Here is a 27,824-nt window from a genome sequence, read left to right on the forward strand (position 1 = left end):
CCTGAAATAATTCGCGAAGCCGTAGGGGTCCATGGTTAAGTGAATGCAGGTCCAAATGTACCTCCAAGGCGACGGAAGAAATAACAGGAAAACCCGCTGGAGTTCGGAATAGACTCAAGATAAGAGCCCAAGCCTAGTTTTTTGTCATATAGGCTAGACTACTCATCAGTGGCTTAACGATCCAATGGTGGGACCAGGTGCGAGAGCGATACGCGGGACCCATACCGACGAATTTGGCCCAGGATGAATTAGCTTTGATACATGCAATACACATTAAGGGTGACTTCAATTGTTTATGCAAAGGGCCTGAGGCACCGAAGTAGTTTAGTAGTTACAGATTACAATTTCAAGTAAAAAACACACGACTACATATCCATTACATGTGAAAACATTAAAAAAATAATTTTATTAACAGCCTGAATGCCAGGGTAATCTAATATTACTGCATTAACATCAACTCGCATGGAATTATGGGAACACTCAATGCGCCTCTTCAACCCTCTGCTGAAACTGCAAGAGATTGCTTGCTTATAAACTCGCACTGCGCTGAAACAAAACTTAATGTAGCCTAACTTATTTAACCGTCCAGAAACCAAATAAAATCATTCATATGCATACAATCCCCAATATGCGTGAATTAGGCCATTAGAACGAGCCTTTCGTTGTGCAAAATCGTCAACGATGTTCCCAATATTTAATGCTCTGGCTCTCGTATTTTCAATGGACAGGATAGCTAACCCACGGAGCCTCTCCTGCCCCATGCTGCTTCTTAGGTATAGGCTAGGTCTTAATAAGTTTGAGTTTGGAAAAAGATCGCTTAGCTGTTGCCACAGTCACAGGCAATGTCAGAAACAACATGAGTACACACTTCCACGAATGGGGATGTTACACTGTCATAATCTACCACCAGCATTTTGGCAAGTTGAAAAATAGATGACTTCTGTGAAATCTCTGCTTTAAAGCAAGACCTGAATGAGAGGAGTTGTGTTGGGAATGTCGGTGCAATGTCCCTGCTATAATGGTCTGACAAACGTCTTGCCTTTTCAAGCAGTTCATCATCACCTGCGAGTTGAAGGGTCATAGGACGTAAAGACTCAAACACATGACAAGTTTCCCGCATACTTGCAAATCTTTGTGAGAGCTGACTGATAATGATGTCCAGAGTTGCATTAAATACCTGCACTTTGAAATATCTCTCTGCATCGGTTAAGCGCTCATCTTCCGATAGATCGTCAAAGTGACGCTTCACTCTCCGTGCTCTAACATTCTAAAGTTCTAAAAAAAAAAAAAAGGAGGCAGGGCGGGGGTAGCGACGGGCCCCGGGAGGTCACGGGCCCTGGTGCGACTGCACTTGCTGCACCGACTATAGTTACGCCACTGCTACTCATAAAAGGAATCATAATTTGTTGCCATGTTCGGACCAAAGATTCTAGAACAGAGCTCTCGGACCATGCCGTTATAGTCCTTCTAGTCTACCGGAATATAAACAAAGGCTCATACAAGAACCCCTGAAGTGTCGGGTGGTGAAGCGCTGGTCAGACACATCACTAGTTGCGCTTCAGGATGAGCTACACGCAGTTGACTGGAACATGTTCTGGGAGAGCTCTGCTGATGTCAGTTCGCGGAAACAACGAGTTTAAGTAGCCCATGCTGGCTGAGGAAGCAGCACATTGTCACATAAAGACATTTTCTAACCAGAAACTTTGTGTAGATAAATCGACCCGGACTGCGGTGAATAGGCTACACGCACCGCTGCATATAACGCGGGGCTCAAGTCAGGGGATATGGGTGACTAGTGGCGTGCTACGCTCTCCGTCGAGAAGTGGCTGCCAAACTGCGATACAGAGATCGAGTCTCACATCCAACTGAATGACCCCCGACGCTTATGGCAGGGATTAAAGACCATCAGCGACTTCGACAGCAAATCCATCACTTCTGGTAGGCCTCTCACTGACTCTTTTCTGACTGATGAGTTTAACTCTTTTTATGCGCGTTTCGAGAAGGTTCGCGCAATAGCCTACCACCAACGTCAGCTACGTTGAGGAGTAGCTTACACAGAGATGAGTCAGTGGTCCCGACTTTGGTATGGAGTTGTGGAGCAGCTATCCCTGTACCAGAGTCGGCAAATCAAATCAAATCAAAACCATCGGGTGTTGTATACGATATTGACAGCGCAATAACTTTAAAAACGACCAGAAAACAATATTAGGCACAAGCATTTGTGGAGAAGAAGAATGGTTCGGGTGTTCTTAAAGCTCACCGTAAGTCATTTTGTTACTCTGATTGGTTGGTCTATCCAATTGAGTGCAGAAGTATTTTCCCCCTGTAGCTAGCCTATTGGTTGAAACAAGCCCCTTAATAATCGTGTCCCAATGGAGCAGCATCAGGCTTCAAATTCTGACTAGAATTGAGTATGACATCAGGCTATGGTGCTTTATGAAAGTGAAGGGAAATTGTTTTGCACTTCCTGCAAGAAAATACTTAGGCTAAACACTGGAAATCCACCATAAATTAATATTTACAAGGGCACAAACATCAGCAAACGGTGGTTAATGTGAAGAGAAACGAGAAGCAGACAACAGTTGCTGAAATTCAAATGAGATGACTGTGACAAAACAAAGTGAAATAATTCCATTGTCATATCAGTGAATGTAGTATTATCTCATCCGTAGCTGCAGTTTGATCAGGCACTTTTTTATTATTCAAACCTTCTGAGATACTTTTCACAAAACAATTGTTATTTTTAGGATTTGAAATGTTAATGGATATGTGGGCAATGCCACTGAAGCTGTAAAAAGACAGTAAGGCATTTGGACAATAAATATTTCATGGCCACCAGATGCCGCCCGAAGGCCCGAAGTGCAGTGAAATGGCTCCACCTGGTGGCCATGTAAATTGCACACTCGAAAATCTTGTTTTAGGAACTGACATTTTCACATTTCTCCACATTGCTCCAGCAGATTTCTGTTATTCTTGCTATATATATATATATAATTTTTTGTAATAAAGTACAAAAAATTAATTTATTATTAAAGTGACATGGTTGCTGTCAAAATTCACTGGCGTTAGTCTGAGCACGTTTTTGGGATGAATGGGAGTCAATGGGAGCCGTAAATCTCAGACTAGCGGTGACCAAAGAATATTATGCCGGATTGCGTGACGCCGGTCTATTAAAGGCCTCTGTAGGTAAGGATAGCCTACACATTCCTATCCATGTAATAATAGGGTAGGCCTATTGTGGTCAAGAGTGTGATGTAAAAGATACATGAAAGCAATGTTTTCCATTGTATAGTAGCCTAACCATTGTTTTGGCACCCCTAGTCCCTTTGAGTGATGGCCCTGCGCGATGGCTGATATCAGTCTTTATGTCTGGAAAGTAGGCTACAACGAGGCAAAATGAAAATAACTGATAACTACAACTAATAATTCCCTCAAATGCTTTAAAAGGAAAGTAACAAACATGTTTTGAACATGTAGGCTAGCGTAGAAAGTAGCCTACAGATGTCTGTTAAAAATGTCAGGGAGTGAAAGTAAAAAGTTGCTGGAAAAAATACTCCTGTGATACGATACCTGAAACTGCTGTTTAAGTAGCACAACAAAGTATTTGTACTTAGATGCTTCTCACCTTTTAATGTGACGCTTACTCCAACAACTAGCCTATCACAGGTGTAACACATTGTCCTGCTTCACCAGAGTGTTGATGATATGCATCCTTAGGTTTGCGCTTACAGCACTGCCTGGCAATGCATGGTTAAGTCCAGCATGTATTGCTTTAAGCCATTCATGTAAGCTGCTGCCTGCATCTGAATGTACCCAATCACACCTAGCCTACTCCTAATTAAAGGACACACCCTTCCATTCAAGAGGCTAATTAGTCTTCCCTCATTTTCAGCCAGTGCATGCTGTTACTGATGTTTGCTGCCTCTGTTGAGCCATTGAATGTCTGGTTGTGCCTGTGTAGGCTACTCTACAAGATCAAAGATTATAGAGTGCTTGTGAGCACCAGGGAGTATTCCAAAAACGAGGTTTAACAAACTCCTTGTACAGAGTTCCCGCGGGGTCTTAACAAATCTAACATTTAAAATAAACTTTAAAATTGTAAGGCATTAACACTAAAGATTTTCCTCCGAGGTCTTAAATTTCATTTAGTCAGGGCTAAACAAAGGTTTTACCCTTATGCTGGCCGCAGAAAGTTATTAGCCTACAAAGTAGCAAAAAAGTATCGAGTCGCCTACACTAGGAGCTCTAACAAAACCAGCAGAACGCTGCCCTCAGAACGTAGGTGTGTTGTTTTCTTTCTGGGGGGTATTGGTGTTGGCAGCCTACGCGGCGATAAAACTAAATCCCGTAATAAATCCAATAGGCCTACATGCCCGCGAAATACGCGCGTCTCCTCAGGTTTGTTAAAGTTCGGCTATACGTGTGGAAAATGGGAAAGTGTAGCCTACTTTCAACGAGACACAGCTTTTTCCGCTGTTGGTTACAAGCGGTAGCCTACCCAACTCCAGGTAGGCCTACGAGGCTCGCTGCAAACTTTGCAAAAAAATCAGAGCCATATAAAGGTTTATATTCTGTTTGGGACTCTGGGTGTGAAAGCGCTGGAGTCACACGCCAGAGCGGAGAAAAATGCAAACCGTTTATCACGGCACCTAATATGATACTAAAGCTCCGGTTCCGCACTTTAACGTGACATCTGTGGGGAGCTTTTGATCAGCGTGTTGCTTCCCCCAAAATAAGCCTAACAATGTCCCCACGCTCATACACCACACCCGCACATATTATCATGCAAACACAGGTGCAGAGAGCCGCATGCCCACCCAAAATACACTTTCACACCCAGTTTCACAACCGGTCTCCTTTTTGACTTCCTTTAGCCTACGAGATGAAATATATTCTATTTGAGGGCAAGTTTGTTTTAAACTATGGTTTTGGGCCTAGGGTTTTGGGCATTTGGCACGTGACACGGATGTTTTTCCTTGAGTAGCCTATAGCCTATATTAGTCCGGTGGACAGCCCATAGAGCCCCATTGTGGACCCGGAAATGTTGAGTACACCAAAGTTTTATGATGGAAATATATAGTATGGGTTCTCAGCATGCAGAAACTGCCGGATGCTAATTTGCATATGTTGGGCAATTTGTGTAATTGGGCTAATTAGCATAAATTAGACAGATTTTTGGAGGATAGGGCTGTAGCGATATACAGTAGGGCTGTAACGATACACCAACCTAACAATTCGATTCGTATCACAATTTTTGACCGTTGACCCACGGTTTGATACGAACCTCGATTTTTTGGAGGGGTCGGGCTAGACATTTCAATAGCCTACCTTAGAACACCAGAGGATTACAATATAATATATCTGTATTATTTTATATCCTGATATTAAAAGAGAGAATACTGAATGTCTGATATTTATGACAGCACACTTTATGCAGATTAGCCTATAGCTTAGGCCTACTATTTCTATTACAACTCTACCACATTCAGCTGTCTGGTTGAAGCCTGGAAATATTGTACACAAAGAAGCATAGTTGGCTAGCTTATCATAGTCTACTGATTGGACTGTTAAGTTTCCTCATGTGTGTTTAAGGTAATACTCTTCTCGTAGGGACAAGCCCTTTTGGGAAACATTGGTATTGAGATGATCACTCCACTTGAATGCAAGAGCTTTAACAAATATGTGCAGCATGCTAATGATGCTAAGCAGATTTAATAGTGTAATGATTGATGAGACAGCGTTGTCTAATCAAAAGCTTTATTAATGGTCAGGAGCAGGGACATCGGCGTAGAACATAGCACACGCCAGGGAAGTCAAGAACACTCGCACCTTACACACATAGGGTTGGACGCAGCCGCACCATACAGGCACAAGCACACATAATAACAACCCCAAAGTTCTCCCAGAATCCCCAGCTCGAAACATTGTGGGAATCTCAAGCACAGTCCAGCACGCTGACGTTACACAGTTCCCCCAACAAGCCATTGCTGTCCTCGGCACATTCAGTCCAGCAAAGTCTCTGGCACTGCCACACAGCAGGTGGGGTGCACACACCGCAAGAGCCCTACTCACCCAGGGGAACCACAACCACCAGCAGCCCAATGCGGGTAGTGCTGGCAGTCACCTGGCCTGTCGCCGCTCGTCCCTAGCTCCCTTCAGAGAACACCCTCAGGTCGCACTTTCGCAGTGTGCACCACCACAACGTTCCTCCAACACATGGCGGGGCCTAGCCTCCACTGGCACAGACTCCCCACCACTGAACACCATAACTGGCACCGCACCTCCAACACTCTGCTCCGTCGTCTCGCCAGTCGAGGCAGCAGACTCCAGCTCCATCGTAGCCAGACCACGCTGCGCAATCGGGCTACAGCTACCGACGTTGGCGTCCCTCCTCTGCTGCCTCGTCGCATAGCGGTCCTCCGCTGCTCCCGGCCGCTCCACTCTGCCACGGTTGCGCCAAGGCCTAGACCTTCTCTCTGGCTCGTGCCATCGGATTTCACACAACAAACTTTTTTCCCCTTATTTTTCTAAAGACCGCCTCCCACACACACCCAAAGGCTTAGAGTTCCGTTTTTCAGAGGGCCCTTCCGCCGGAGCTGCCCAACCTTCGTGCCTCAAACGGCTCCGCCAACCGTCCATCATCAAGGCACCACCTCCTTGCCGCTCCACCTCTGCTCTGCTCCGCAGACAGGGCCACCGCCAACTCCAACCTGAAGCTGCCTGGCGGGGGCAGGGGCTCAAGGTCTTCTCACAGTGAAGTCAGCGCCCAGGTCGGCGTCACCACCTCATCTTCCAAGGCCCGCTCTCCCGGTCGCGTGAAGCCCTTCTCCGCCGTGTCCACTGCATCGAGATCCTCTTCAGGCTAGCACCGTAGCCAGGCCCAGGCGACGGCTTGTCTCCTCCCGTGGCTTCTACTGAAGGCCTCTGTAAGCTTCTTAGTACCCCTTACAAGGGTTCTTTTCGGATCCTTTTGCTTGGGCATCCACCTAGCGGTGAGCATGGACAGATTATGAACTTTCGGGCCCCTGGGCCCAGATGTATTAAGGGCCCCTCACTAATTGTCTTTGGGGGTCCTTCCTCAGAAATGTTTTAATTTGTTTGATGTGATTTCCTGTATACTGGTGCATTTTGGGGATGGACTAAATTCAATCAGATTCATACACCATACATCCTGATGTGTTGATATTGAGGCAATGATTTCATGCAAAGGCTTGGGCTTCAGGGCCCCCTGACCCTGGGCCCGGTAGGCCCGTGCAGTAATCCATCCCTGGCGGTGAGGCCTCCCACTCCCGGCTCCTCCAGCACTGAAGACACTGTCTCCTACAGAACGCAACTTACTCCTCCATGGAAAACGTGCCCATCTACAGGTGCTGCTTTGGAAAGCAGCAGACCGTCCTGATCGATCCACCGGCTGTGGATATCACAGCGTTTGGATGGAGTAAGAAGACAGGTATGAAGAAAGGAGAGGAACTCGCCCACCCTCGATTCAAGTCCTGTTGCTCCTGCTGATTTGTTAGATGTTATCAGCAGTAACTGCAAAGCTGGGTTGCTGTGTATATAAACTGTGTATACATGTATCTGGAAAGTGCAGCTGTGCAGCCGCAGGCCTGGCCTGTACTAATTATTGTTTCTGCAAAGGCAGTGATGTTACATGTTGCAATATATATATATGCACAGCTAAAAGAGCAGAAGGACAGGGATGAAGAGTCTGGAGAAGATGGCGACAGGACAACGGATGAGGGCAGTGAGGAGTAGTAGAGGCTAGTTCTTACCTTTGTTACTCAATTGTGAGTCACAGCAGAGGGCCAGTGAATAGCTATTCCCAAAATTATTGTGGAATTCAGAAATAACTTGAAATTATTCCTGAACACTGAACATTTTTATCCTCTAAAAATCTGTCTAAATCGCCCCCAAAAACTCAGCAAAATCAGCTTAATATGAGTAAGAACGTGACCAAACCATGTTTAAATAGTGATTTTGAGTCTTGAAAATGTCAGATATGGACTCAGCATCTCCAGTAACCCCTAAAAACATACTAACATTGTCCATTTTGGCCAAGCAGCTCCTATAATATGATCAATATAGGAAATTATGCTAATTTATGCTAATTAGAATATTATGCTAATTCTGAACTCACACTATACTGACTTTGCACACATTCACTCCTCAGCACTCTCAAACATTTCCCAACTCTGAACTCACACTATACTGACTTTGCACTCATTCACTACTCAGCACTCATGACCCCCCCACACACACACACACACCTACAAGACTTTTAGCACTTTTACATCCCTCTCCCTATGCTACAGACCTTTTATTTATTTTCTTATTTTCTTATACACACACACATATCTGACTTTCTCCAACTTTTGCACATCTCCATAGAACTTTTTATTTATTATTTTTGATTTCTCCTCCATCTACCCATGTCCTTGATTGCCTAGCCTTTCTGAAGTGTAAATTGATAAATTTATGTTTCACTCTTGCTTATGGCTTGCTTGCAGTGTAAATTTGCAGTAAGAGTTAAGTTAGCAGAGGTTGACAAACCCAGGAAAGAAAAAGGCATGCCATGTATTCCTTCTACCTATGCAATTAACACAGGTGATATCACTGATTATCTGGGTACTCAATATAGAAAGTGGCTAACTCCTAGCTGAAATCCTATCTTATCTCAGTTTAGAATGGCATGTAAGATTTCTGGTATTACAGAAGTATGTTTCCTACCTAACTACATTGAGGAAAAATCCTATGCCTTAAGATAGAAATTTGGCCATTGCAGAACCATCCTTACTTAGGAATTTCCTAACTTAGGAAACCACAGACCCTGTCCTAAATTCAAAATAACTGCCAAATTTGAATGTAGCAGTCTTGTTAGGTTGTTCCCTAGCCTAAGATGAGATGAGGAACATGCCTGTCAAGGGACACCATTAAAGCATAATTTACTAAATGTGTTAATTAAGTAAATTAAACTAGAAACATGGACAAGCAATATAAAAGGCATAGGCTATGTGTTTTAAAATATTTAGGCCTACTTCCAGAAGAATAAATATAGGCCTAGCCTAATTATTAATCATTACAACAGAATATTACATTATTATTTATTTATTACTAATTAAACCAAATATATTTTTATTTTTCATATTTTAAACCTGTTCCTGTCTTTTATATTGTTCCTACATTAATTCAAATTTCTCTCTGATATTATGGTTTGTACCTCTTGAGCAGCTGTTATTGATTCTTTAGAACACTGTCTTCATCTTTGAGATCCGGTATTTTTGACCTTTGAGTGGCTCCAGTGATCTTCGGTAAGATCTTAAGACTAGGGTGATCAGATTTCACGGAACACTTTGTACATGGCTGCGTTTTACGTAACATGCGGCGGGTCAGTTAGACCGACACAGAAAGTTTTAGGCCAAAACTTAGAGGGGGTTTGGGGGTGTCACCCCAGGAAAATGTATTAAATATTGTTATGTAAATGCACGAGTTCTGCACACTTTCAGTCAGAGAATTTACACTATGTCTAAAACATGCATGTCTCCTAAACATTCCTCACCCGTTATCCAGACAATGCAGACATGCATGAAAACATTAGAATAAGAAGAATGATGACTTTCTCTTCAGCATTGTTGTAGCATAGCCATAGCATAGATTATACAGACTGCTGCACACACACACACACACACACACACACACACGTTATCTAAATCATACGCCGGACGCTTTAGATTATAGTCTTTCTACATGGGTTTAGTTAATGATCCGGCTATAATAAGACCATGTCGGCTATGTAATCCCTGACAATCAGGACACTTTAATAGTGGTTGGTGTAAACCGGGACATTTTAGTGTCCCGACAGCCTTTTGTCAGGACTCGGGACACGCAACTCAAAATCGGGACTGTCCCGGTTAAACTGGGACGTCAGATCATCCTAGTTAAGACGGCAAACTTAGATTTTTAGCTATCCTAGAGCTAACTTGCAATGCAACTTGCCATAGGTAGTTAGCATCAATTAACACCCGGATCTCCTTATATGGGCAAAGATGGCAGCTTTGGTTCTTTTTGTTAGGTGAACTTCAGAGGTCTATAATCACAGATACAGGCAGTCTTGTATCCTAGTTTCCTATGTCCCATGAGGTCTTGCGTCAAAAGTGGGAGCAACCTCCGCTTCTAAGTAAAACAAACAGGACATGTTTGGGGGGATTTTTAGTTTAAATTCTTTAGACCTATTCTTTTTGATTCATCATCTTATGGGAGGCAATGATCTATGGGTTGTACAAAACATGTCACTGAAGCTGTTTGCGCAAAATTCCTCTGTTTACACATTATTCAATCCCTTTTAGAATAGGCTGTTTCTGGGGCCTGTTGCCTTAAGTTGATATGAAAATGTGGAATGTGGGCTTTCTCATTGACCTTATGAATGCCATTTAAATCCAGAGAGAACACAAACCAGTCTTTGCTTTTGAAAACGTAAGCATGGTGAACTGAATAGCGAAGGCCTACAGTAAAATGGTGTGTCATGACATAAGCGAACAAAGAATTTCACTTTTGCTTTGACGTTTTGTTTATAAAGAGTCAAGACGTACGTACATAGGTTAACATTATCAGACAGCGCTGTAAAATGTGTGCAGGAATTTCTTGCATTATGATGGCTAGAGTTGCGGGACTTGAATAAATTATGTGCTATACTCGCAATCCCACGCTGAAATTTAGGCCCTGCCTGCAGTTTCAAATACAGTAGAGAGACTGGCAAAACAATACCAGCCTCCATTACAAACGAATCAAGAGACAGGAAATAGTGCAGACGTCTGTGCAAATGTATGGATGACTTCGGTCAAGTTGGAAAGAAATGGACAGATTCAAACGAAGAAGGCTATGGGATTATGACTTCACGTCAAGTTAAAACTGAGTCGGTAAGCTCCAATATGAGTGATTATAATGGATGTTATTCCAGTTTTGGTAACACTTTACGGTAAGGGTAAATTAATTATCATGAATTCATGCATGAATTCATTCATGATTTATGCATTACTTCATTCCTTTTTATCTTATGAATCATCAGGAATTTACATGAGTTCATAGTCTCTCATTAATGACCTCATGCATGAACAACACATCAATTAAAGCATTAGGTACGGTGGGTCCATCCATGATTTGTGATTTCTTAAGCATGATCATCATGATTACATGTACAGTATGTCAGGTTAATTACTCATGAGTTCATCATGTTTGTGGCCCCTCAACTAAGGTGTGAACAATGGCATGTGTTTAGAAAACTGCACAAGTTGTGTTCAAATCAGAATTTGAGTAGTGATGACAACATTTCTGGCAGAAAAAGAAATCATCATGATCATTCTTAATAAATCATAAATCATAATGATGTGCTCACCATACTTAATGCTTTAGTTGATGTGTTGTTCATGTACGAGGTCATGAATGACAGACTATAAACTCATGTATGCATCAATTTCTAATGATTCATGAGATATTAAGGAATGAAGTAATATGTAAATTATGAATTCATTCATGCATGAATTCATGAATATTCATGTACCCTTACCGTAAAGTTTTACCAAAGTTATTAAAGTGGGTGATTATTGTGGAAGAAACACAAAGGGGGCCTTCGCAGCTTTGATGCTTGGCCCCCAATAATAAGAAAAGATAGAAACACAATGGGGCTTAACAGCTTCGCTGCTTTCCCCAAATAAGAAAAGAAACACATTGAGGCTTCTCAGCTTGGCCCCCCAAAATAAGAAAAGAGACAAACACAATGGGGCTTCGTAGCTTGGCCCCCAATAATAAGAAAAGGTAGAAACACAATGGGTGGCTTTGCAGCTTCGCTGCTTGGCCCCCAATTAAATCCCATGAAGACTTTGTATAGACAAAGAGGGCCAATACGTTTTGGTTGTTGGAAAAATAAAGTGTACGTTATTTTTTAGGTAAATTTATTTTGGCATGCAGAAAGGAGAATGCCACAGAAGAAAGAGTATTTTTTCACTAGTTAGATATCCAGGTTCACAAAACTTACAATGCATGTCTTCTGAATGAATATTTATGAATTGCTATATATTGCTAGACCTGCTATTCTGAAATGAGAGATATTTTAGAAAACTAAACCAGGCCCACCACTTCTCTGAGGGGTTCTATGAGCCTGTACCTAATTTATTTGGACTATGCGCTGTTCTTCTGGAGTAACAGCAAAGATGGTCGTAAAGACATCAAAGGTTTGCTGTGCGTGTTCTATAGCTCTTCAGTGTGCATTTCTAACTGATTAGCATGATTAGGTGAAATCAAGCTTGAATTTGAGCACTGTACAACATGATGAATTAAGTGGGAAACAGGAGCCCTTGTGTTTAAAGATGCATGACCAATCTTGAGAAGGCTCTGAGCCTGTAGTTTGTGTTCCTGTGTCAGTGAGAGTGAGAATGGTAGTCTATATTTGTTTATGAAACTCAGAGGACCTGGAGTGACAGTCATTGCAGACCATTTAGTCTGTGCTTTCTCTGGTGTGGACATTTGTGTGTTTTTGGAACCCAAGCAGGTGGGGGTTCCACCTGCTGGATGAACGCGGTCAGCATTGGGGAGTACCATGGCCTACGGGTGGGCTCTGCCCTGCTCAGCATTGTGGCAGGGTGCATCATTATTGGCGTCTCTAAAGATTGTGATGCTGATGCTGTAGGAGGCATCTTCCTGGGTGCAGGTGGCCTGGGTAAGTTCAGCAGTTTTCATGATTTTTAGAGCCTATTGGGACATCTACATTACAGGGTTGTGCACAATTCGAATTGCAATTCTGCTTCCTGTTTGCTACCTCAATTGAAATGCAAGTAAAATTCAAGAATTGAATCGGAATTTAAGAGCCTGTTTCAATTCAATTCTGGAATTTTGCACAAGCCTGCTACATTATATGTCCATAAACATATGGGCAACCTGGTGTGAGTGCTTATTGTGGAAGTTTTGATTGTAACTTCTACTGTTCATGAGAATCAAAATCTTTCTTTCGGGAAGATTGCATTCCCTTTTTTTTCTGACTTTTTTCTTGTATAAAGAAAACATATTTATTGAACATGAGCAGGGCTATAATTTGAAGTGAGTAGGACTGCTCTTTCCATGAGATTCCATCTGACACAGACCTCAGGTTAACATATGATCCAACGCTGTAATTTAAGCTCCACAGTGGCAGTGATCCCCAAAGAGCACTGATAAATGAACAAAAGACAATTATTCTGGTATGACAATACCAGTGAAACAGTGTTAAACATTTCTCTTAAAGCAAGGCATTTGTGAAATGTCTGCTCTTAAAAACTGAAAATACAGGCAGATGACTGCACCGTAAGCCATACGAAAGGCAGTCTCATACCTTTATAATTAAGTAGGTCACCGGATAAACATCTCCTCTTTGCTCTAGTGCAAATTCATGTAGCTGACAGACTTGTTGACATTCATGGTGATGCATGAAACATCTAAAATGCAAGCACCCTTGAACCATGATCTAACGTTATTCTAGATGGGTACATGGGAGTGACTATTCCAATGACCGCTATCATGTAGCTGTGTTAAATGTAATGGAACAGTGGATTGTATATTATTAACACTACAAGTGCTTATTCTGCATTTAGCATACAGTAACTATGGTGGCCAACTATGATAAACTGTGGCGGGATATAGTAGCCTTCAGTTTGTGATAATAAACCTAATACAGCGTTTTATTTTGGTCTTATGTTGTTATACAAAGCACATTATGCTTATTTGCTTATATTTTTGTTTAACACACTTCTTTTACTTACATTTTTATTATCAAATTAATTAATTTCTTCTTTGGGAGGGGACGGGGTCACATGTATAAATGTTACAAATACATTCAAGGAGTCTTAGAATTTAAGACCGAGTTTACCTTGTCATAGTTGAATAACGGCAGTTTGGTTTGTAAAATGAACATTAGGATAAGCCAGGACAATTGAAACGCCGGACGAATGAAACATTCCAGTTTTCTTTGAGTGTAATGATGACAGACTTCCTTTGATCACAAACAAAGAGCATGTTAACCTCCTTCTATCAGCCAAATATCTTCCTGTTATGTCCTTTTATTACATAGTTACAGGCGATAAACGTTTTTGATAGTTAAAAGTTAATTTCATTAGCGGTTTAATTTTTTTAATATTAAGTGTTTTTCATGTAAAGGTTCGACTTGCTTGTCGTTGACATGCTTATTCAGTAGACAACTTAGTGCTCTCCACAATCCCATATCTTCATGTAGCATGCTTGTTTAGATGGAAAGTAAAACAGACCATAATGGCATATGTCTATGAAGATGACAGAAAATCACAACTTCCCTGTGTTTAATCCTTAAAATCTTCAAGCCCATTATATGTGGAGAGCTCAATTATTGGTACAACATTAATAAATTATAGAAAGAAACCAATAATGATTGATACCAAATGCAAACAAAAACACATTTATACTACTCTTAATATCACTCTTTATGCACTTCTTTTCCAAATCTAGGGCCTTGTAGAAAATCAATGAGAATGCTGTACAAACTTTTAATGGTTCAGTCATGTTGAGAACATGTTTGTCTTCCACCCTACAAAGTTTGGGCAGCTGTTGAATAATACTTTTCATATTAATGCCCAAAAATTTGCTTACAAGTTAATGTGATTTTCAGACTGTAAACCTGATGTAATTTCAAGGGCTGAAAATAACATGAAGACATAGGATTTGAATAGAACTATTTTACAGGCATTGGTTTTAGAACCCATTCTTGATATAAAAAAGGTTTGAACAGGTTTGACATGGAATGGCCCAGGGACTAGAGAGATAAGAGAAGTAGAGAGATAATGCAGTGATTTCAAAAACTACTCATCACGCCACTGGACCACTGTCAGCTTGGCGGTAGAGCTGGCATTCTGCAGGAGAGCCCTCTGATACCACCATCATCTGTTTAGCGGCTGATATTTTAAATACCAGGATACCAGGATTTTTTCCAGTGTGTGTAAGTGTGGATGTGTCCACCATTATTTACACCGTATTTACGTTTTTTCACTTCCTGGTTCCAAATACAGCTGAGTGACAACTTTGCCTTTGCATTTGATCACCTTTCTTTTATTTGGTGTAGCATTGGTGTCTGAATGATGAACATAGTTTTAATAGTAACCTTTTCCTTCCAGGGCTCCTTATTTCAGTTTACCCTTTCATAAGGGCTTGGTTTAACTTTCACCACATCCTCCCCACTGTGGGTAAGATATGTCTCATGAATACAAATCTAATTGTATAATTTGCAGTGTTTCCCTTACATGCATTCAACAGAAGCACACCACTGCATTACATTATTAAGAGCAATCCTGATGAAATTACATGTGGTTTATTGAAGAAACTTAACATAGAAAGGTTACTGGCCTAATATATGGGGGCAAATAACTGATGCTTGTTAGAAATTAATTTAGTGAGAAATGTGTGTGTTGGCAGAGAAGTGGGAAATATTGAAGAGCGATATTAATGGTGAGTCTAAGTAGTTCTCTCACACATAACTCTATTAGTTGTTCAACACACCCCTTTTCAGTACATGACATTTTCATCTCTGATACCTCATCTGTCAGTAACATTGCCACATTTATAAACAAGTAAACACTCCAATAACCGTTCTCAGTACAAAACGATGCAACACTCAATGGACCATTAGTACCCTATTCATGCCACATCTATGGGATTAATATAGTCTTGAAAGTATTGTGTGTGTCACTATTCAAAGCTGTAAACGATGATTTGTAATTATAGAAATGATTTACACCAAATTATTGTAGGCCTATAATACAAATAATTTCCAAATTTGTACATACTTTTACATATCTGCTGTAAGCCCGGATAAGTTGAGTTTACCTAAATAAAATGAGGAAAGTGGTTGCTTTAAAACCATTGGTTCTCAAAGTGTGGGGCAGGCCCCACTAGTGGGGAATAGATTAACAATGCCTTTCTTTTTTAACAAGGAAGATCATAGATTTAAAACAAGATAACCACACAATCATGTCATAAACAGGCCGACATATGAATTAAAATAACATCTGATCCAGCGCGAAAAAAATATTTTAACGTTACCATTTTGTCTGGTTGATAGGGTCAGGTGGGGCTTGAAAATTCCCCACCTCCAAAATGGGGAATGACAGAAAAAAGTTTGAGAACCACTGCTTTAAAACAATTAAGTGATGTGTAATAAAAACTTGAGTACATTTAACTAAAATTAAAGTCTTTTGCAATATCAACTGCTTTGCATAGTTAATACAATTCCTCCATAGAGATTGAATGATTGAGTGATTTTGTGTGCTCCTGTTGTACAGTAGGCTACATCTGTACATGTATGGCTTTATAAACAGAGGATCTGTGTTCAAGAGAGTTCAGAGAGTCCGCACATATTTAGGCTACTGTGGTAGGCCTAAACGTCAATCGAGGGTGCAAAGTGATGACGGATCAACATCGGAGTTTGGCATTGACTCAATGAAGTTATATAGGATAATGTTAATTGGCAGAACGATTGAACATGGTCTGTTACATCTATATAATGATAAACTTGAGCTAGCTAGCGACAGTTACAACTAACTAAGCAAGGAGATGGTTAACATTAGGGCTGTCAGCCACGCGTTAATTGCGATGCGATTGGCTAAGGACCAAGCATAACGTGTAACACTCCAACAACCTTAGGCTACCTCTATTAGATTTATCAATTATTGCACCAAGCACTTTACTGGACATAACACTTATGGGGTTTTCTAGGGGGTATTTATGGGGAGCTTAGGTAATGGCTGATTCATAGGGGATGTAAATTGATATTAAGACAAATGGGTGAACAACTTCAAACTACATGCCTGTCTGTTTTTGCTCTAACAACATTTCGTTGTTATCCTGTAACAATGACAAATACAAAACTGAACTGAACTGAACTTACTTTTTTAATCGCCAAAGCAAATTTTACACCGTCACTTGTTCTGTTATCAACGATTCTCTTTGGCTGCTAATATTTTGACCCTTTGATGCACCGTTTCTTGTCCTCAAACTAACACAGACACTTCCTAGTAGGCTAGGCTTCTGTCTTCCTTCCTCCTGTAGTCATGAAGATAATAAACACCAACGCAGTTCTGAACTCTGAATGGGCGATTTAGGCTACTTTAAAAAAAAAAAAAAAAAAAACTCTGTCGGCTCAGTTGACTTGGCATTAAAATATCACTAAAACACCTCAAGTTTAAGATATAATCTACTACGACATGGGTTGGCAACAGGCGGCCAAAGCTGGCCTGCCACTGACATTATTTGGCCCAGCCAAATTATTCTGACAGTCCATTTAAAAAAAAAAAAAAAAAATTTTACAATATCGATTTACATATAGCCTAGGTGCTTAAACAAATATGAGAAAGAACACCAGAACACACTTGATCCTGCTAGTGTAACGGAGGCGAACTAAGCTAGCATGCTAGAACGCGTTTAAATCCTCACACCCCTAACCACTGAGTTGGAAGTCTGGACTTTTAGCTCAGTGGTTACAGGGATGGGCACAAATACATCAAAATGTATTTCCAAATAAAATACCAAATACCCACCTTATGAATCAGTGACAATAACTCAAAGACAAACAATCCAAATGGATGACTTATTTAGAAATTTAACAGCTTAATTTTCAATACCAAAACAATCAAAAGAACTGTGTAATGTACTGAGACAGAGTTACAGAGACTAGAATATTGTTTTTTTCTGCCGGATAACAAGCATCTCTGAAATCACCACATTTCAGCCCTCTAGGTCACTTGATATGACTTAGAAACACAACTGAGACCTAGCACCAGGTCTTGTGAAGCTGTGTTCAAAAGTAGATCAATATAGAATGAAAATATGAGTACTTTAGACCATTATTTGCCAAAGTATGCTCATGCGTTTTGTAAAATGCCCTATGGAAACTCTCCATAGGACTTTTGGTTATCCAAAATGTATACTGACAATGAAATGCTTACTGTCTATGAACCCCTTTGTGTATAAGCATAATCTTGATCTCAAATGAAAGGTAACACTGTGAAGTTTCATGCTTGTATTTGAATTGTACTTCAGGGGTTCTGATATGGAATGACTACACTAAATATGGAATAATTACACAAAAATATAAATCTTTGCAATTTCTATTTCAATTCAATTGGTGTTTATAAGATGGACTATACATCTGCACAACTAATATTGGATAAAATAACATGATTATTCAATTATTCTGTGAATATTTTAAGACCCAAAATGCTATATCTAGAATATTGCTAAGGATATACACTGCAGCTAGAATGTAGGGAAGCACCGGAGGGGGAGGAGGGCATTTTTGGATTAAATTTAAGTGAGACATAGTTAGATTAATCTGACAATGTAAAGCACTACACATATTTTACATGAAAAAGATTGTCATGTATTGATTCCCAAGAGTCCAAGCTTTCAAATGATGTACAATATGACCATGCTACATAACAATCGGATGTCTAATGTAAATACAAAAATAAAGTAAAAATAAAAAAATAAAACCAGGTTGTCACATTAATACCATCCAATCAGTTAAGCCAATTAGAAGCCAATAATTATGACATTATCAATCATTTCTTATTTAAAATGTGTAAAATTGGAAATGTCCTTGTTTGAGGTATCTTGTCAAATTACCATAGCACTGAAATATTTCACAGGTCAGAGAACAAATTTAAAGTGTAGAAAAAAACTTTAAAACAGAAAAAAGGAAAGGAAAATAGCAAACTCAAGTGTTGCAATCTAAGCTATTTTTATTTATAAAATTTTTATTTATTTATTTTTTATTCTTTAGGTTTTTCATGTTTGGAACATTTGGAATAAAAAAAGGTTTTATTTCATAAATTTTCCGTTGGTGTCAGATTATTTATAACCTAACATATTGGTGATGAACACTGGTCGGTAAGGCCCCCTAGGATTTTTTGCTTAGGGCCCCCACAGACTCTATCATCTCTGGCTACAAATCACTGACTTTGTTTAGTAGCCTGTGGAGATTTTTTGTAAATATTATTTTAACATTTCTCCTGTCTTCAAAACTATATATATAAAATTAATCGTAGGGGAAACACTGCTTTGCATGACCTAGAAAATACTCACTTTATACACGAAGTTGTTCATACTCAATATCAAATAATTTTACACGTAATAGTTACTAATAGCACAATGTAATCTTACACCACCAGGCAACTTCAGAGTACACCCAATGCCTTCAAATCCAGTCCTTGAACAAGCAGTGGAAACCATCAGACGAGAAGGTGGGTCGTTTTTCAGTTAAAACAGCACTATGCACGTTTTACCTTAATATAACAGCTTCAAAGTCATTTTGATGGTAAAAAACTTGCCATAGGGAGAATCATGCACCTAGCAAAGCTGGCAGCGGCCCGCAGTTGGAAAACCAGCCTTGCGATTTGACTGACAGTGACAGTTTCCCAATGTCTATGTCGTATGTCTAAGTAGTTCACGGAGTCCATCTTAACGAACGTCTTAAGGTTTTCGGACCATTTCCTGAAACCCTTGTTGGTTAAGAACATCGGGAAAACTCGATTAACAAGATAAATGAGTGGTCTGGGCCCGGTTCCCCAATAATGATAGATACATGCACTTACAAGGGTTTTCTAAGATTCATCTAAGATGATTTGTTTGATTTTTCTGACTGTTTCCCGAACATGCCTGTAGTGTGAACGCGCGTGCTCTGCTCTTAAGATGCTCTTCAATATGAAAATAAAAAACTTTGACATTTGCATGTAAGAATCCCCAGTAGGCTATAAACCACACACAGAAATAATAGTAATTATTTAAGATTAGATTGTTACACTGTTTTTATGTTTGTTGCAAGATGTAGGCTATGAACATATTAGGCTTAGTACATATGTCATGCCTGTTCTTTGCTACTTGTGAGAGTCCTACTGTGTGTGCTGTCTGCGCAATAGTGTTTTGGGGTGTCACTGAAGAAGTTGTTTGAAGATGAGTTTTGAGTTTTGTGAAAATGGCAGGAAAATGTGTGTGATGGAAATGGGTGTGGCTGAATTCATTAGATGCGGGAACTCTAAACTAAAGGATCAAGTGGAAAGAATAATATGTCAAAAATTTCATCCGGTTCTAGAGATATGAGAAAAAATGTAAATTTGCTTGTTATGTGCCCCCTACGATCAGAAATGGCTAATTTTTTGTTTTGTGAGATCATGTATTGATTTGGGACCTATTGTGAAACTGTAGTGTCTGGTCTGGCGGCTGTTTTCATTATAAGCCACACCCCAAAAGTTGATTGACACTTAATTTTGAAACCGGGCGACAAATCAAAAATTGCAAAAATTTCAATCTGTTAGGCTAGCTCTGTAAATGATGTGTAGCCTACTGAATTCTGTGGGAATCGGAACAAATGGATGGAACAATGAACAGGAGGAGATGGATTAGTTTCGCTTTTGAGTTTTGTGAAAATGGCGGGAAAATGTGAATGATGGAAATGGGTGTGGCTGGATTCATTTTTTAAAGAGATGTTGTAGGCTACATTGCGCTGCAGACAATGGCTCCATAACACCGGGGATGTCAATTCCGATAACATAGCCTAAATAGTGCAAATAACTCAAGTCGGTATATTGTATTAGTTGAGATTTCTTTATTTGGGAAAGTGAAATCCACATTTTCTTCTGGAGATAAACTTATGCTTGTCTGTGGCGCCTGCAGGTGTATTGCCGTATGCACTGTGTGTAGCCTACCATCAGGCTACTCAGCTACTAGAGAAATAATAAAAATTTCCCGTGTGTATATTCACTCCAAGTTGGCCTACCATAACTTCCCAACTCTGTACTGTAGCCCATAAACTACTGGCCGTAGGCTATTTATATTTTTCTGTCAAATAACCAAATGCATTTGTTTGACTTTATGAAGCAAAATTATGCACTAGGCTACTTGGAACGCACACATTTTTTTTGCGCAGGAGAGAGAATGACAGCTCACACACATAGTGAACAGTTGTTGCTGGTTACCAGCAAACAATGTTAAGCTAATTCACTAACTCAAGGTGGAGGCAGCAAAGCTAGAGAAGTTATTTCAGATGGGCAAGAAGGTACATTTTTATGGATGTCAAAACGTTAGCATCGCAGAAGCTGAATTATCATGCTGAATGATTCATAAGTATGCTTTACTGATGTTAAAACAGGCACACTGTTTCATACACAATTTAAAATTAAAGTAAACCAAAGGTAAATTTAGCCTTTTTAAGGCTGTATAAAGTTGACCAAATTAATATAGTCTGTAGTTAGGTGTGAATAAAGTAGCCTAGGCTACTTTGTAGGCTACATTATTAGCTGACCAGTGCACAAACGTTTCATTGCGGGGAGGGGGGGGATAACATTTATTCCTGCAGGAGCCCTTGTGTCTGTGCCAAGGGTATTGGTGTTGTGTTGTGGCTATGTTATAAGAATGTGAAATGAATATAACAAGAGGCTTTTGCGTAATAGGCAAAGAAGACAGAACTAACGATAATGTGCCTTTACTGTAGTGGAGTTTGTGAGACAGAAACAAGAGGAAAATAGCGATGTTTAAATTGTAGCCTAATGCACTCTTGCACTAGCCTAGAAATCTAGATGCATCCTAGCGGCAGCAAATGTAATTTGACCAGTAATAATAGCAACTCTCCGTTGGCTTGCGAGCTGGAAAAATTAAACTTCGATAGGGCCAATCACATCGTGTATAGAGACGTTAGGCGGGCTTAACATAATGATTGATGGCAGAGTTGCAACAGTTTGGCTTTAATTCCCTGCTACTTGAAAACAAAGATGATGCCGGATGTTGCTGTTGGCGAACAGTGTGACACGAGTTAATTTTTTTTTTAAGTTGGCAAAAGTTTGAAGTAGCCAACTAGCTCCGCTGGTGGGAAAACGAATGGGACTCATAGCGCTGTCTTATTGCGTGCAGACAACCGATTATCCTGCCCCTCGGACTGAGCACTGCCAACGGTGAGTGCCCAGACCCTATATTTTAATGTGGGTCTGGCTCAGTGTTGCTAGATTAGAAATGTTGAAGTATCGTACCAAAACCTCAGAATTATCGTTTTTTGAGAAAAATGATCGTACACGAACCAAACGCATAAAATAGCTATTTTCCAACAATTTTAAATTGGTTTTACAACCAATTTAAACAAGCTGTGTAATATGCTCACACTAACTGGAGGAAGTCTGGCTACTTAACTTTTTTTGGCCAAAGTGCAAAAGATATGCCGACAGTTCACATTTTGAACTAGACCATAATTAAACGTATATGTATCAAAAAAAATATGATTATGATAATTATGAAAAAAGTGCACAAACAGTAGTGTAGTGTTGACGTGCGGGTGACACCGTGTGGTGCCTGTGTGTGTGTATATGTGCTTGCGTGCAGGCAGGTGAGCCTGCAAAACATAATATTAAAATACCTCCAGTGATTGACATAGCCTATTTTCGAGTAATAACTTGAGTAATATTTTCTAATAACGAAAATCTGTGCGATTATCTTCCCGTAATTGTCATACTGTTGTTGTACAGTAACTGGATTATCGTGTTAGCTGGTGAAGATGGCTGACTTTGCAGCTGGAGTTAACGTAGCAACCTCCTTCTGTTGCAGATGTGTTCAGCCTGCCGTTCACATCTGTTTAGTTTAATTTTAAATGTGACGCTCCATTCACAAAGGTTTACCACACAATATGCCAGCATTTGAATTTGAATTGATAAGGTCTGATCTTCCTAATGTTGTAAAGGATAAACCGACTTGATTTTGCAATTGAAGTTACATGCTCAGAGAAGTTAAGTCAGTTATCAATGACAACGCCCAAGTTATGTGCCGATGTAGTTGGGGCCAGTGAAGATGAGTCAAGCTGGATGTTAATCTGTTGGGGAATAGCTGTTTTAGCTGGAAATACCAAAAGCTCAGTTTTTGAGAGAAGGTGCTGATCTTTCATCCAGACTGAAATATCCTTAAGGCATGCAGAAATCCTATGGGAAACACTAGAGTCATCAGGTGGGAAAGATAGGTAAAGTTGAGTGTCGTCCGCATAGCAGTGATAGTCAAATCCATGGAAGTGAATGGTCTCACCTAAGGAAGTGGTGTAAATAGAGAAAAGCAGGGGCCCTAATACTGATCCCTGAGGCACACCTTTGATACCTGTCCCTGCCAAGACACGTTGAAAGAACTAGTAGGCTTCTGCATGGTCCTCCTCCTATAGCCATGGAGATAATAAACACCAACGCAGTTCTGAACTCCCGGTTGGCTGAATGGCGCATTTTACTTAAAAAAGAAAAAAAAACCCAGCTGACTCAGTCATGGGTTAGAAACGAGTTTAGAAAAAAAAAATTGCCATTGTTCCAGGTCACCGGCAGGTGGACGCACACAGAGCGGTCCACAGAGATTTTGTTCATTTTTAGACTAGGATCTTTCTTTTATTGTCTATGGCTAGGCTATGAGCGAAATCTGGGGAATGGAATCCCAAAATGTTACCACTTGCGGTCAAAACACCGTTTTGTTCATGCATTATTAGCCTATGGTTAGCCTTCTTAATTATATCATGTTATTTTACTCATATCAAGTGAAGTTTCAAATTTTGAGATTCGAGACAAATAAAAGCTACAAGGTAATCAGCTCATTAGCTCAGATCAGTGGAGAACTACTGTGGGGGGAAAACTCAAGAGGGAAACAAATTAACGTTAGACAGAGAATTCGTTGCGAAATCAAAATTCCACTGGAGCTTCACACAGCCTTACACAGCTCTCATAGTCAAGTTCAAGTTGTTTATTGTCATGTACTCATAAAAGGAATTATAAGTAACGAAATTCTTGTGTTCAAGAGCCAGCTCAACTTTAAAGAGTAAATTAAAAGTAGGCTATTCATTAAAAAGGTAAATATTCTGTGTGTGTGGGAGGGGGATGAGTCACTGTACAATGTAATTTTTGGTATGAAGATGATGTATACCCTTATGGAGTAGGTGCTTGTGTGTCCACCGTCTAGGTTTGTATAGAAATTAATATTAAGTGACACATACACGTAAATGGGCAAACTAGGACACGGGAGGTAGGCCTTCTGATTATTAAATGCAGTCACGTGTGGAATGCTGGTTGTTGTTATAGAATGTTGGGGATAATAGGCTCCAATTGTGACATCACAATGCAAAAGGAGAGAGGGGGAGTGAAAGCGGACCTCGGTTTTTAAACATCAGATTGATTGAAGAACAACACACTGTAACATTGCCAACAATTAGATTAACAAGTGAACACAGGAACTCTGACTTCCATTATCGGTCGACAGATTTACATAGACAAACAGCAGGCGCTGTTCAATTTCTTCAGGGCAGTGACTTCTACTGCCCTACCAGAAATGAAATGTAACGTTACAGTAGGCCTACAACAACCATGGATATGATCAACGAGATCTTTGCGCTCTTTTCGAAATTTCTTTGCAAATCATACAAAAATGTAACATGATTGAGTACTTTGCTCACTGATTACAATAATAAACAAACAACATTTTATTTAAAAAAAAATATTTTGTGGATCTTTTTTCTAGTGGATGAATCTTTAGTAGGGCTCTGCCCCTCCTGCCCAAATGAACGAGCTGCGCCTGAATTGAGATACGAACTAGGCTTTTCCTGTTTGTCATGTCATTCATTGAAATGTGCTGTAGGCCTAGGCTACATTTTGCACATGCATTTGCACATATTTCTTAATATGAAAAGTTCCTTATTTTCAACTGAACTCAAAGAAAATGAATATATGGAGTATTTTTGTTTGTTATGCCCTTTATAATGTCTGTACATTTTGAGCATGCACTTCTGCTGTAGGCTAACATTTATTTCAGTTTAGAAATATAACAGCTATATTTCTGAAGGATATGCCTATCTTGTGTTGCCTCTGGCCCACTGCACATCTTTTGAAATTTGATTTGAAATATGAATACACTGATAAGAATTGCTTTAAATGATTTAACTGAAAAGTACTGTATGTGATTAACTATAGAAATTCAGCCAGTAATCAAAAATCGTTTGACAGCCCTAAATCGTATTGCTATGAAACTTGCTGTGACATAACTCCATGATGTTTCCATAGCGAAACCACCCTGCTAGACTATGCACCCACATTGTTGCTTGCAGTTATCTTGTATTTCTTTACCCCCCAAAGGTACACAAAGCCAGTTAAATCTGGAACGCTCCAAGAGCAGGATAGGAACCTGTGTAGATTCTGGGACAGTTCCTGATGCATTACCTGAAGATGGGTAAGGCAAACCATGGGACCTCGAAGGTCCTTCTGTTAGATTTCTATCAAATATAACATATTAACAAAATAGGTCAAATTAACCTTGAAATGACTATAAATGTACTTAATTTTCTGGCTGACACCTTTACCCAAAGAAACTTACAACTTAACAGCATTCTTACAAGGGCCAGTTTTCCCAGAGCAACTTGGGGTGAAGCTCAAGCTTCTTTGGGTGAAGCTTTAACTTTTCTGGCTACTTGCTTGCCCAGTTCCTTAGCCACCAGACCAACTGTCTAATATATTGTATAGATTTTCTTCACATCAATTCATAGTACTTCATATCCTTTATTCCAGGGGTTCTCAAACTTGTGTGGGCCGGGGACCCCTCATAGAGTGGAAAATTCTCCAAGGACCCCTCATAATCGCTACACATAAAACTTAATCATAACATAAAAGTTAATCATGTAGCTGTATAGCCTTTTTTCTGTTAGATGCTTATGTTATATGTGTTTTAAAAACATAGAGTGCTAATACCACAATAGTCATGTTAGCAAACTTTGACAGTATGTAGGATGTTTTTTAAAGGATTGTTGTTTCTTTGTCAAATGTAGGCCTATTGTGTTGAACACATAGTGTTTGCTTCACATAACTTTCATTTTGTTGGCGGTTAATTAATAGCAGAGAATGTCTAATAAGGGGAGAACTGCCACTCTCGGAAAACTTCCGGTTTCTGAACTGGTTGCAGTTCCTTCTGTGGTTCCACATGAGGGCGCTCGTCCACGAGTGCAGAATGCATGGAGGTCTATGGAGCTGTACCCCTCAAAATCCACTTTTCTCGGGATATAATTTTTTTTCAAGTAATTTGAATATTGTATTCGAAAGGGGAGGCAACGAAAATACACTTGGTGGAGTATTATATTTTTTACAGTCACTTAATTGTTCTAAAAAGCCTTTCAAACGTGTCAATGACGTCACTCATTAGCACAATGCTAGCGTGTTATGGGCAACAACGACCCAAACTGTAAGAAATCAAAAGGACATAAGTACTCGTTCATTCAACTTTTGACCTATAACCCATGTTGAAGTTATACAAACTACAGTCAAATCTGAGATTTGTCAACGACAATCAGGTGAAAGAGACAAATTTAGCCGTCTAGCTCCATTGACTCCCATTCATTCTGCACTCATGGCGATCGCCCCCAGTGGAAATATGGTGGAACTGCAACCAAAATTCGGTACAATGGGACTTAATACGGAGTGGCAAGGCTCTCCGTAGACGGGCTCTGTTAATAGTAAAGTGTTTTGACGTATTGATGTAACGTATCAGCAAATCAATTGGGCAAATACTGATACTGTAGAATTTTTGGCCATAGGCTACAGTATAAGACAATTTTATATTTTGTAGCAAACTTTGTCAGGGACCCCCTGACAATGTGCTGTGGACCCCTGGGGGTCCCCGGACCCCACTTTCAGAACCAAAGGTTTATTCCCCACTTCAGATAGCCTATTCAAAAGCCACAAGAAATGCTTCCTTGATATTGTATTGGCAAAATCAAGCAGAAAATCCTCTTATACAACTCTCAGTTTGTTTGCGCTGAGCAAGTGTCAAAAGCATTTATCAGACACAGCTATTACACTGCAAAAACTGCTTATCTAACAAAGTGTTATTAATCTTATATTAAGATGAAACATTCTAGCTGGTCTTGTTTTTAGTATAAAGAGACTTACTTAACACTAAAACAATACCAAATAAAACATGTTATGCTAATATAAGATGACTTGGTTAGATTTGATTTTTTGCAGTGCAATTTGACCAGGAAACGCAACAAAGAGGTGATGGGAATGAGATATTCCATTTTCTAACAGTTTTCCTGGTAGAGGACTTGTTACATTATTTGTCTATTATAAATTGTGTGTGTACAAATAATTGGGGTAGTTACTCAGAAGATTTAATATAATGTGTAAATGTAATACAGAAAGCCACCAGTGACCATATAAATTTGCCTTTTTCAGGCCATCTTCAGATGTCCCGGATATCTTGGCTAGAAGGAAGATTAAACCAACCCTCTCAGACCCAGATATCCCCTAAGTCCAGTGACACAGTGTTTTTCTTTTCATTTGGTGTACACCACATTGTAACTCACCATAACTTTAGAAACCTTGTCATTTATTATTTATGTCTGCCTTGTTAACAAACAAGTATTAATATGAAGTAGTTCAAATAAGCTAAATATAATTGCTAATCTCTGCATCGCTAATATCTGTCAATGTAAAATGTAATGTTAGAAAATAGTAATTAAAAGCTGTTTTAAAAATCCTTCTGTTGTGAATCATTGCACACACAGACATTTTACAAAGCCTTAACGTACAGACTATAGATATTCTCTTCTTTGTTCAGTGAAATGTACTTACTACATTTCTACAAGGCAGGACTGTCACACTCTCTCTCTCTCACACACACACACATGCACGCAAACACACACATAAACAAGCATGCGCACACCCACATAAACACACCCGCACACAAATAAACAAACACACACGCACACACACTCAAACGCATGCACACACAGA

At 39.9% G+C, this 27,824-nt stretch overlaps 1 protein-coding gene across 2 annotated transcripts; it reads left to right on the forward strand.

Annotated features, from left to right (window-relative positions):
* The first annotated feature begins 1,363 nt into the window (after positions 1 to 1,363).
* kncn (kinocilin) lies at positions 1,364 to 27,567 on the forward strand. 2 transcript variants are annotated; one of them, XM_076266762.1, is made up of 7 exons: positions 1,364 to 1,938; positions 12,539 to 12,709; positions 15,165 to 15,233; positions 15,463 to 15,495; positions 19,215 to 19,286; positions 25,176 to 25,269; positions 27,264 to 27,567. In XM_076266762.1, the coding sequence occupies exons 2-7, from the start codon at positions 12,562 to 12,564 to the stop codon at positions 27,337 to 27,339; spliced, it is 492 nt and encodes a 163-aa protein (XP_076122877.1). In that variant the 5' UTR covers positions 1,364 to 1,938; positions 12,539 to 12,561; the 3' UTR covers positions 27,340 to 27,567. The 2 variants fall into 2 exon arrangements, with proteins under 2 accessions (XP_076122877.1, XP_076122875.1); XM_076266760.1 differs by lacking the exons at positions 1,364 to 1,938; positions 15,463 to 15,495 and adding an exon at positions 7,180 to 7,450.
* The last annotated feature ends 257 nt before the right edge of the window (positions 27,568 to 27,824 follow it).

This window comes from Alosa pseudoharengus, unplaced genomic scaffold (assembly GCF_046254945.1).
Source record: "Alosa pseudoharengus isolate Yale_2024_CS ecotype anadromous, Long Island Sound unplaced genomic scaffold, YU_APseudo_1.1 YU_APseudo_1.1_scf_4, whole genome shotgun sequence".
NCBI classification, from domain to species: Eukaryota; Metazoa; Chordata; class Actinopteri; order Clupeiformes; family Clupeidae; genus Alosa; species Alosa pseudoharengus.

Excerpts from the sequence above, each read along its gene's own strand:
- kncn (XM_076266760.1), top strand. The coding sequence starts at position 7,345 with ATGGAAAACGTGCCCATCTACAGGTGCTGCTTTGGAAAGCAGCAGACC. Across the intron at positions 15,234-19,214 it reads CCACATCCTCCCCACTGTGG|GCAACTTCAGAGTACACCCA; the intron begins GTAAGATATGTC and ends TTACACCACCAG. Across the intron at positions 25,270-27,263 it reads GATGCATTACCTGAAGATGG|GCCATCTTCAGATGTCCCGG; the intron begins GTAAGGCAAACC and ends TGCCTTTTTCAG.